Source organism: Temnothorax curvispinosus, unplaced genomic scaffold, assembly GCF_003070985.1.
Source record: "Temnothorax curvispinosus isolate PA1 unplaced genomic scaffold, ASM307098v1 QBEX01004775.1, whole genome shotgun sequence".
NCBI lineage: Eukaryota > Metazoa > Arthropoda > Insecta > Hymenoptera > Formicidae > Temnothorax > Temnothorax curvispinosus.
The window spans coordinates 657,917-669,023 of record NW_020214555.1 but is presented as its reverse complement, the minus strand read 5'-3'; the positions used below and the strand labels follow the sequence as shown (position 1 = coordinate 669,023).

At 45.3% G+C, this 11,107-nt stretch overlaps 2 protein-coding genes across 4 annotated transcripts in view; one reads left to right on the top strand and one right to left on the bottom strand.

Annotated features, from left to right (window-relative positions):
- Positions 1 to 681: 681 nt before the first annotated feature.
- On the top strand, positions 682 to 2,296 carry LOC112454038 (deoxynucleoside kinase-like). 3 transcript variants are annotated; one of them, XM_025015208.1, is made up of 4 exons: positions 682 to 845; positions 1,189 to 1,379; positions 1,561 to 1,810; positions 1,900 to 2,295. In XM_025015208.1, exons 1-4 carry the CDS (start codon positions 701 to 703, stop codon positions 2,184 to 2,186), a joined length of 873 nt encoding a protein of 290 aa, XP_024870976.1. In that variant the 5' UTR covers positions 682 to 700; the 3' UTR covers positions 2,187 to 2,295. The 3 variants fall into 3 exon arrangements, with proteins under 3 accessions (XP_024870976.1, XP_024870978.1, XP_024870977.1); XM_025015210.1 differs by lacking the exon at positions 682 to 845 and adding an exon at positions 852 to 952 and having other exon boundaries at positions 1,900 to 2,294; XM_025015209.1 differs by lacking the exon at positions 682 to 845 and adding an exon at positions 997 to 1,094 and having other exon boundaries at positions 1,900 to 2,296.
- The window catches only part of LOC112454063 (protein dachsous), a 51,668-nt gene continuing 42,855 nt past the window's right edge, over positions 2,295 to 11,107 (bottom strand). The window contains exons 10-14 of the mRNA XM_025015252.1: positions 10,739 to 11,089; positions 7,246 to 7,572; positions 6,718 to 7,162; positions 2,969 to 3,917; positions 2,295 to 2,654 (exon numbers count right to left, since the gene is read on the bottom strand). Of these exons, the coding sequence (XP_024871020.1) occupies positions 2,310 to 2,654; positions 2,969 to 3,917; positions 6,718 to 7,162; positions 7,246 to 7,572; positions 10,739 to 11,089 (2,417 nt within the window). The 3' untranslated portion in view covers positions 2,295 to 2,309. The remainder of the gene's footprint in view (positions 2,655 to 2,968; positions 3,918 to 6,717; positions 7,163 to 7,245; positions 7,573 to 10,738; positions 11,090 to 11,107) is intronic.

Sequence of the window (11,107 nt, the reverse complement as noted above, 5' to 3'; positions counted from 1 at the left end):
CTGCAAAGCTGCTTAGGAACGGCTTGTCCCAAATTTTAGCCAAATTAATTAACGAATCTCATTTCACTTATGCTCGTTTTAATCAGTAAGATCAGCCGCAAGCTGGTACAGAGTCGGATTTTCCATTTTGGCTCTTAAAAAATTTATAATAAATAAAATACGGACTCGCAGCTAAGCAACCCGACAGAGGTCGGTAGTGTTACTCCTGTCGACCCTTAATGTTCTCGGCATTTTTCTACAAGAGGCTTTGGTATATTTTTTCAGGTCCTGCGCACACTAGAGCACATATTATTAATAAGAATAAATATTAAATATTAGGATTTACAAATATAAGAATATATTCCTGTTTAATATATTTAATATTTAATTTAATATTTAATAAATATTAAATATTAGGATATGTATATAAATGTAGGAATATTCCTATATTTATATCTTATATTTTATCTTTTCCATTATGTGTTACATTTAATTATTATATATTTCTAATTCCGACTTCTAATATTTATTCTTATTCCTAATATCTATGCACTCTCCATTGTGCGCAAGGCTCCACAGCTCCTCTATAGCTTCACCGCGCAGCGACCAGCTGATCGCGCCGACGCGACGCCGGCCGCGCCTCGCGGCCTCGCACAGATGGCGAGCACGTTCCCCATTTTGTGACGTACAAACATGGCGACGAACACTTTCGGCGGGAAACATGCCTCTTGGGCAACATCTGTCGCGAGTGTCGCGCGTCACAGTTCGTCATCGTCGAGCAACTTGCGTGGCCACAACGCGTGTTTTTCGAAGAGGTTTAACGTCACATGAAGAATATAACGACGAATATAAGAAGCGACATAAAGGTACGTCGCCGATAACCTCAAGAAGTTGCTCGTGCGCGTTGCCTATATAAATCGATAGAATAATGCAGTAAAAGTGAGCTTAGTCATCACCGAGATAATTGCTATAGGTACTATTTATGATATTCCTACACTTTGTGTCTCGTAAAACGCAATAAGCCACGACGCTTATGAAAGTCGGTATGAGAGCCGATTTAGTACGTGGATTGTGTCTAATTGATTGGCAGATTTCCTTGAAAAAGTTACCTGGCCGTCAGTTTCGTCGACGACGCTTTTATGGCAATATAAAATTGAAATCGGTCGTCTTGTGCAATTAACTCACATTAGAAACAACGTGTTGTTTCAGTAAGGAGCAGCTGCATCATGGCAATGCTTTCGCCGAGGAAACTCTACAACAACCCATTTACGATCTGTATAGAGGGAAATATCGGAAGCGGCAAAACGACGTTCCTGGACCACTTCCAGAGTTTTAATAATGCTACAATCTTGCAAGAGCCGATGGACTTGTGGCGAAATGTGGCTGGAGTAAACTTGTTGGTAAGTCTTTTCAAGAGTAACGTATCTGTGAGACATACCTATACTTGCGATATAGACATTACTGTGGACAAAGATATACAGTAGAATCACTATATAGATTTAGACAGTCTAGTATAATTATTTGAATGAATATGTCCTGATATGAGTGGATATCAAAAGAAAAACTATATAATACTTTCAGGAACTCTTCTACAAGGACTCAGTAAATTATGCGTTCTTGTTTCAATCATACGTTCAATTAACCAGGCTACAGTTACATACTATGGCTACACCATCGCCGTATAAAGTTATGGAAAGATCCGTGTTTAGCGGAAGATGCTTCCTAGAAAATATGAAGCGTACACATATGATACAGGACGTGGAAGCGATGGTTTTAGAAAATTGGTACGATTGGTGTATGGAGAACACGAATATAAGGACGGATTTAATAAGTATGTATCTCTGTCAATTAAGCAAAAAAAGAAATTATATAAAACGTGACTTCCCTTTCATGAAATTATATCTTTCACTTGCGATTTAGTATATCTGAGGACAACGCCTGAAGTCGTGTTTCAAAGAATGCAAGCACGTGCACGCAAAGAAGAGGACTGCGTGTCGTTGGAGTATCTGAGACAAATTCACGAAATCCACGACGACTGGCTCTACAAAAAAACCCTATTTTCTTTACCGGCGCCAGTTATGATCTTAGACGGTGACAAAAGTTTAGAGGAAATGGTACCGCAATTCGAGAAATGTAAAGATCGAATACTTAACGAGCAAACTGATGGCACAACAAACGCCAGAATAGTTTTAAATACTAAAGCGTAACGCAAGCAGTTACATAACAGTAATGTGTTTATCTGAGAATAGCTTAATTATATATATATTATAGGTAATTTTCATAACAATGTATAGAGGAGCAAATCATATCAATCTACATGTCATATCCTACTATTTCGTAAAGCTTAAAAGTTTTTCAAGGTAGAATAGTAACGGCTCTCGTGACTTACCTTCAGAGACTGAAATGATACTGTGTTCCGGGAAGGTAGGCTGATTGTCATTGACATCGATTACTCGCACGCTCAATGCAGCTGTGCCAGTTAATTGTGGGTTTCCTTGGTCGGTCGCGATGATAGTCAATCTATACTTCTCGCGGATCTCACGATCTAGGGCTATATTGGTCTGCACGATTCCGCTGTACGGCGGGCTTATGGTGAAGGCATTATCTGGATTACCGTCCACAATATGATATAAGATTCTGCTGTTCAGTCCTTGATCTGCATCACTTGCTGAAAGCTACAGCAGCAAATATTGACGATTATAATATGTGTCCAACGCATATACAATGTATTTTTACACATCATCTATTTTTATATTTAGATTTTAACATACGACAGAAAAAGTACAAATAAATATTTGCATCTTTGGATAATCCTAATTGTATGTCGCATTTCTTTTAGACCCTTCATAAAAATAACACCCACATAGAGTTTATATCACATACATATGCTTAGTTTTATTATGCAAAGGGGCCCTGTGTATATATATATATATATAATGTATCAAATTAAAGGCGATATAACTATATAAAATCACAAAGATTCTCTCACCTTCACGACAAAATCTCCTTTGGCATTGCCCTCGAGTACAGTAGCCGAGTACTGTGTTTGCGTAAAGATCGGTGGGTTATCGTTGACATCGGTCATCCTGACGATCACTTTGACGTACGCTTCCAGAACCTCCTGGCCCGCCGTCCTCGCCGCTACGCTGAGAATGTGCCTCGAACTCTCTCTGGGCTCTTCCTTCGGTTGCTGGCCCTCCAAGGATCTACCCCACGAATTGGTGCGCGCCGTGTCGTCCGGCAATTCGTTATCAGGTTTTATCGTCAAGTCGCTCCAAAGCTCCGCGTCCAGCCTGGTGGGATCGTTGACGCGCAGCTGACCGGTGTTTTCGTCGATCGCGAAGGTATCATAGTCGTTTCCGGACGCGATCGAATAGGTGACGCGCTGCCTCCTGCCGTCGCTGCGCACCGCGGTGATCTTAATGATCTCCGTGCCGGCCGCCGCATTTTCCTGAACGACGACGTTGTACGTGTCATTCTGAAATTTCAGGCTGGGCGTCAGGTCCGCGAGATCGCCGACCTGGAGCTCGATCAAACCCTTGGCGCTCTTCGGCGGGTTACCCTTGTCCTGAGCCAACACCTCCAGGTGGTACGTCCGGCCGTTATCTTGCGACAACGATAAGCTTGTCGTTACCTCGCCGGTGCTGGGGTGTATCCGAAATTTCGGTTTCTCCTGTTCGTTTATCAACGAGTACACGATGTCGCCATTCGCGCCATCGTCGGCGTCCTTGGCCGACACCCGGAGGATGTTCTGACCCGGCTGCGTGCCGATGGGCACGCGTGCCCGGAAGGGGTACTCCTCGAAAATTGGCGCGTTATCGTTCACGTCGCTGACATTGATCTCGACGGGTATCGATGTGTTTTTCGCGTCGTATCTGCCGCTGTCCGTGGCGACCACAAAGAAGGTATAGCTGCTTTGGCGTTCACGGTCCAGTGGGCTGTATCGAACAGGAAGAGACGGACATTAGTTATAGAATAGTTGGCTTATTATCGAGATTGAGAAATAGAGACATTAATTTAGTAAAAAGGCATAGTGCGCAATTACAGTTTATTTCTTTTTAAAATCTTAATTTGATAGGTAAATTTGATAGATTTCGATAAAATACATTAAAATAGTATCGCCGTTTCTTAGTTATCAATAAAATATCTAAGTGAATATTTTACTAATTAGAAGTTATTAGAGAGAATTCGGATTTAGGCGTCTCACAATGTCGTATCTTAAGACAATGTTTATTTACGGAGTTACGCAAATGCAAGTCGAGCGAAGCGAGAGAAGTTCCCAGCGTGCCTTCGCGATACAACGCGCGCTCGCAATAATTCTTAATAAGCGTGGGATAATGATCGGACGTCAGTAGTGCACGGGTTCGATACGCTTATTTACGATTGCGCGAAGCTAACTCGAATACTCCACAGTTATCTTCCGCCCTGGTATCTGCCCGTATCTGCCGACAGCAACTCGAAGTATGCAGTTTTACGAATATCCATCGTATCCGAACAGAACGACAGTTGCAAGGAACGTCTTAGCTGCACAGGATGATTCTTTCAAGGAATGCAAGAATGTTCGCGATGCTGTCACTCAATTGATAAATAAACGAAGCGCACACGGATAAATTTAGCGAGAAATTTGGTCATCCGTGATGTCATTTCGACGTCTTGCTACCATGCAGTTCACGCTTTTTATCGAATTATTCTATAGAGAACTGGTCCTCGTTTAACCCGTGTATTGTCTCTACCGGGTGGTCTCCGGAGAGCAGAAGAGGGGAAAAGTGTTCGGTACACTCTCTTTCCAGAGAGGTGCCGCATCGAGCGACGGCACGGCTTTCAAAAGGTAAGAGGAACGAGACCGTCATCGCAAGAGCAACGGTAACAAGGCGACACGAAAGCCGGGTTCGCGGCTACCGATCGAGGGAAGAGGATCTGAGGATACCAAAAACAGAAGCGGGAGGAGAGAGAAGAGGAGGAGGAGCAGGAGACGGCGAAACGAGACAGTGACCGGACAGTGGCCGCGGCGGGAAAGGGTGAAGAGAGAAAGAAAGAGAGAGTGAGAGAGAGACGATGAAAGTGGAAGAGACGCGGCGAAGGAGCAGCTCGAAGAGACCGAGATCTGGTTTTGCATATCAGGAGGCATTTTGCCGGCTGAAATAATGCATTGAAATGCCACATGGCGTCTCGCTGAAATGACACACGGCTGTCGCGGCGCAAAAGTATGCGCCCTCCTGAGCTCCTTCCCATGGAGCTGCCGACCATTCTCTTTCTCTCTGTCTTTACACCGTTCCTCCATTGACTTCGCGGCTCTCCCTGCTCTTCGTGTATATATATCCCGCGATACGAGGCACCTTACTCATCTCGTCGGTAGACGGAAGCAGAAACGGAAAAAACGCGGAAGGAGCCGCGCGTAAACGGACGCGCGGTCGAACGAAATCGTATCGCAATCGTAAACCAAGATCGGCACCAAGGAGGCAACTAATTGCCACAGGGATTAAAGCGCGAATCGTGAGTCACCGAGACGGACGCTGGGCGTGTCGGTCGGTCATGCGGGTTTACGGCGACTCCGCATAATAATTTGCAACGAGCAAATTACATATTCCCGACGTGGAAGTGATTTATCGAAATCACTCGGTCGTGTCGTCTTCGGGAGACGGGAGGAGGTCGCCGGACACGGGGGCGACACGGAGGCAGGCGGCTCTAATCGCCGTGGAACTCTTACGCGGCCGTATAACCCGTCCGACTCGTAAAAGTTAATGTTTTGTATATAAGGGCTCGGTATTGAATTCGATTCCGCGAAGTTCGCGCGCGCAATTAGCGTTTGAGGGTTTTCCACCGCCCGTACGCCAAGACCGTATCGAGCGGTTAACGATCAACCGCTGGATCAGCGCGGTCCGCTGGGATCAAGGTTCGCGGCAGCCCCGCAGCGAAATCGTCCATTAATTAACGAATCACGACCTTGCTGTTTGGTGGGATGGACGGAAGCCATGGACGGAAAGTCTTCGTCTTAACGATGTCCCGAGATATCGGTTTATTGCGCACGTAATCATAAGAGACACACACGGACCAAGAGGGACGGACGGAGCGCGGCGGAGGGCCGAGCAAAGAGATATATAGATAGATTATAGAAGAACGAGATGAGAGAGAGAGAGAGAGGAAAGGGATGCGAGGGGAAAAAGGAAGGAAGAGTATCTCGGGTTGTGCCGACGGGTTATGCATACGGAATCGTTTAATCGGCCATAGTGCATCGTTCGTGAAGCGCATCGACTGACTTTATAATTTTACGACGTTCCTAGACCGCGTCTCCGCGCCTCTCCTTCCTCCCGCACTGCCCTCGAGCGTCGAGCTTTTTCCCCCTGTAAACCGACTGGCTGCTCCCCTGACGTCCCCTCCTACGAGTGTGTGTGTGTGTGTACGTAGGTGTGCGCGCGCGTCTTCACTTCCCGTTTTACGACGTTATACTACCGGCGTAATATCCCCCTGGGTGATCCTAATCGGATGTGTAATAAAGGTCGCGGTAATTAACGCCAGGATGAAATTAGTCGGTTGGTAGCCGAGATCGCGAAGCGAGACTCACATGCGGCCTAAAGGACAAGAGAAAGAGAGACAAGAAAAAAAGAGACCCAACAGAGAGAGAAAGAAAGAAACAGAAAAAGGTCAAAAGGGAAGGAAACGATGACAGTGACAGAGGATAAAAGAAAGAAGGGAAGCCGTACGTAAAAAAAAAGTAAACGACGGGACGTGTGCACTCACCCAGCCGTAGTAACCACGCCGGTCAGGTTGTCGACCCTGAAGAGCCAACTAGTCTCCTCGAAGATGGCGTACGTAATCTTGCCGTTTACCCCTTGGTCCGGATCGGTCGCCTTCACGGACATCACGCTCGAGTCCGGCGGGACGTCCTCCGAAATAGTCGTCACGTACTTCGCGTGATGGTAATTCGCCGGATAGTTCGACGATCCGTACGGGAAACCATTGTGCGAACTGGACCCGGTGTACTGATTCTGCACGAAGGTCGGCGCGTTATCGTTGATATCCAGCACGACCACGGTGAGGTTGCAACGCGCTTCGCGGCTCGGCCGTCCCTTGTCCTTGGCCGAAATCGTCAGGACGTACTTGGGCACGGTCTCACGATCCAGATTCGACATCGACATCGACCCCGTGATTGGATCTAGCGCGAATTTAGCGCCGATGTTGCCGCCTAGAGTAAGAAGCGCAAAGATTAAATCTCATATTTTATTTACGCAATTTTTCGTACGCGCTACACTTGGCGGGACAACTCACCTACGATACTGTAGGAGATCTCGCCGTTCAACCCTTCGTCAAGATCGGTCGCAGCTACGGTGTGGATCACGGAAGTTTCCTGATTTTCCGGTATGGCAAGAGTGTAGCAGGAACCCGGCCGAAATTCCGGGCTGTTATCGTTCTCGTCCATCACTATCACTTCCAGAGTCGTGATGTCCAGAAGCTTGCTGGACCTCGCGAAGATGGAGACTGAGTAACGCGCAACCTCTTCGCGATCCAAGGGACTCCGAAGAGTGACTTGACCAGTGGGTGCTATGGCGAATTTGTTCGACGCTACGTCGCTCGGGATGCTGAAGGTGACGTTACCTATATAAAGCGAAATAAAAAGTTCATCAATGCGTGCTTAATTAAGAAACGTGTGCATCATAAATCACACAACAAAAATTACAGGATTATTGGAGCTAAAGAAATATAGCTATATTTAATTCGTTATCTTCTAACATTGGATCTGACATTTCACTCTGCTGGCATTCGTTTTATCGAATCCCATTTTGTATAAATCAACCAGTTGTATAAATCAACCAGTACGTATATTCTTATTTTAGATTCAATTTTATGTAGAAGTAATTTATTATTATTATTATTTGTTCCGTGCATATTTTTTACACATAAACATCTTTACGTTTTATATTTACCGAATATTTGTAATTATTTCTCGCAATATTCAAAGAATTATATATATAATTTATATACCATGTTATTTATCATGTAATTTATTTACTCCCAAACATAGGAAGGAACTATGATTCTACTCGTGGATCTGGCGGCTTCGCGACGCGCGATTTTCTGGTCTGGAGCGCGGCGGCCGCGTCGGTGACTTTAATGCTTTCGATTCTCGAATTCCAGCGCGCTTAGCCCATGCTCGTTGAATTTTTAGCGGACTTAGAACAAAGCGACGACGCGGTTTAGCGTGCATGTGCGCGTGTCGCGCCATTGCCATCCTTCGTCGTGTTACCAGTAAGTAGCGACGTGTCGTGTGCGTATGTGCACGCGTGCACACGCGAAGCAACACACGTTGGTGTGGAGTGGTGTGGAGGTCGGTGATTTGCCTATGCGTACCGCGGCAGGTCGGCGGCACGATGATATACGCGGCCATTGTTTCGTCCCGTCCTTTCTCTAATCCCCCTGCTACCTTCCTGCGTTCGCTCCCGCATTTCGCAACAACCTCCCCCCTATGCATTACTGAGCCACCGGTCCCGAGAAACTGGCACCTTCGGCGCATCCATGGGGCGCTAATGCGCTCGTCCGGCGTCGCGATAGATAAGCCGCGAACCAGAGATACACCGTGCTTTGTCGTCTTCGGTGGGGCTGGTTTACCACACTTTAATCGTTCGTCAGAAACAGAGGCTGGATCGGAGCGCTTCCGTGTTAGGCACGAGTATGCGGATCCAGCGCAGAAAAATGATCCGCGAAATGCACGCCAACGCACGTGGAGATAGGGGAGACCGGGGCTAGTTGGTACATGGGGCAAGTTGGTACACCGCAATTATTGTAAAAGTGACAAAAGATAATATTGCATAAAAAATATAGTATTTCCGCAAAAACATTTCGATAATATTTCAATTAGTTATTTTAAGCTGAGTAGCGTATTTTCACAAACAGAAAATATTTTTAGTTTTGTATAGCCGAAAATAAAATAAATCAGTGATGTATTAAATGTTATATTTACAAATCTGGTCATCATATCATAATTTTAACTGTGTCTTTAAAATTTTTACTTTTAACGTAATGTAAGATTTCACCGTTAACGTCTCTTATTACGTATCAGAACCAGTCAGTACACAACATCAGTTAAATTCTATCTATATTATAATTTTGCACTCAACAATGTAAGTATAATATAACACATATTGTTACATGGTGTTATTTCTCTTTATTAAATATATTTATATTTTGAAAACTGGATCTTTCATAACTTAATTTAGTACTGTAACAACTTACCCCGTATATGAGGCCGGTTACAAATGTCGTCGCCTTATAATTGTTATTGGTGCAACAAAATTAATTATATTATTTAGTTAAAAAAATAATTTTTGTGTTGTATAAGCATGCGGCTATTGAAAAATTCTTTTGCGGCTTGTATTCCATTTATTAGTTACGTGTAAAAACATAAAAAAAAAAGTGTACCAGCTAGCTCCGGTCTCTCTTGCGTGCATAAGGAAACTACTAGTGTTTATCAAATGTTTGTGACATATAATTGATATTTTGCTTGTTGACGATTTTCTCACATAATGAAAAAACTCATTAGACGTTGATGCGAATATGCGAGACACAATCACACATTGGATGGACAATTTCCGGGGAGACCGCCTTCGAGAAACACGTTTTTTTCTCTTGAATGCCGGATTCCTCCTTGCGGGACTGCTAATATATGCCGCGGACTCGTCCAGTCACACACTTGTGAGAGACTTCCACAACGATAATTAGCGGCATCGCAAGATATTAGTTCCCATGGAAGATGTGGCAATCTTTGCCGTAAATTATAACGTGAACGAGTTCGCTCGAAAGCTCGTTATAGCGTTTTCCGAGGAAGATGCAAGGACGCATTTCTTATAAAAATGACGGCATATTCCATGAGACGGACAAATCTCGGAATTTTCTCGATCGCAGACGACTTGCTTTTTAAGGCATGCGTGCGAAGAGAAGATGCAAACGAACGGAGCCGCAGCGGGGTACTCTGGACGGAACGGCGTCGCCGACAACCCCGAGGAAGTCCAAGCCGCGCGATTCATTTCGCTGAATTTACTGTAATGCTCGGTACCGGCCAGATTCGAGGCAATTATTCCAGGTATTTTCGTAGCAGAGCTTTCCTATTAGCTGCGGCGAGTGCGTGCTGAACAGTAAACGCCGACGCACACTATCTACGCCGAAGACTCGCTCGAAGAGAGAGAAAAGTGAAATCGCGATCGTGAAATCGAATGCGAATGAGACGCCTGAGAGAAGTACGAGAGATAGTAGCTGTAATTTCAAGTCCTACACACTTAAATTGACAGCCCTGTTTGCGCCGACGAGGACTTACGCACCATCGAAACAATAAGGACGGAGTATCTAAGAAAACCCTCCATTTTCGGTCCTCCCGCACATCTTCGTTATGTCTCGGAGATCAATAAATTTCGACCGCGTTGCTTGTTTTGTTTCTCACGAAAATATACCGAATGTTATACGCCGTGAACACACGTTTATAGGTGCGTTCGGGAAGACACTATTAGTGCTATTTGCTTATTTTATCCTTGTTTTACACCTGATGAGCGATAAAGATAGAATGATGCAATAGCGCTAATAGCGCGCTTCCCGAACGCAGCCTATGTCGCTCGAGATCATCAGAAATCTGCCTAAACTAGTTTGATGATGTTATTAAACTTCATGTTCAGTCGTCGCAATGAATAATGAAGAAATTTGACAAACTTTAGTCTAACTGACACAGCACGGTGGAGATATATAAGCGATCGCGCGATGAGATCTTTGATCTTACCTTGATCCGCAATTGCTGGCCCTGCAACGTTCACCACGTGCGATCCGACGTGAAGGTTCTCGGAAATCTTGACGATCGGGTTAGACAACAGTAGCCGAAGAGGTCCGCTTGGCTGCGCCGCCACCGGGTTCAGACTCAGCTTCAGCACGGCCTTACGTGGTGGCGATCCGTGATCGTTGGCCGTAATCTCGAGGTTCGCGGGCTTCGTGATGGGTTTCACGAGACTTACGATACCCGACTCGTAGCCCACTGTGAACCGCGACTCCTCGTTGCCCGAGGTTATCACGTAAGATATCCGACCATTGTCGCCGGAGTCCTTGTCCACGGCAACGACTCTTACCAAGCTAGCACCTGGTGAGATTAGGAAAA

Coding starts and splice junctions, on each gene's coding strand:
- LOC112454038 (XM_025015208.1), top strand. CDS start 701: ATGCCTCTTGGGCAACATCTGTCGCGAGTGTCGCGCGTCACAGTTCGT. Junction 846..1,188: donor ATATAAGAAGCGACATAAAG/GTACGTCGCCGA, acceptor GTGTTGTTTCAG/TAAGGAGCAGCTGCATCATG. Junction 1,811..1,899: donor TATAAGGACGGATTTAATAA/GTATGTATCTCT, acceptor CTTGCGATTTAG/TATATCTGAGGACAACGCCT.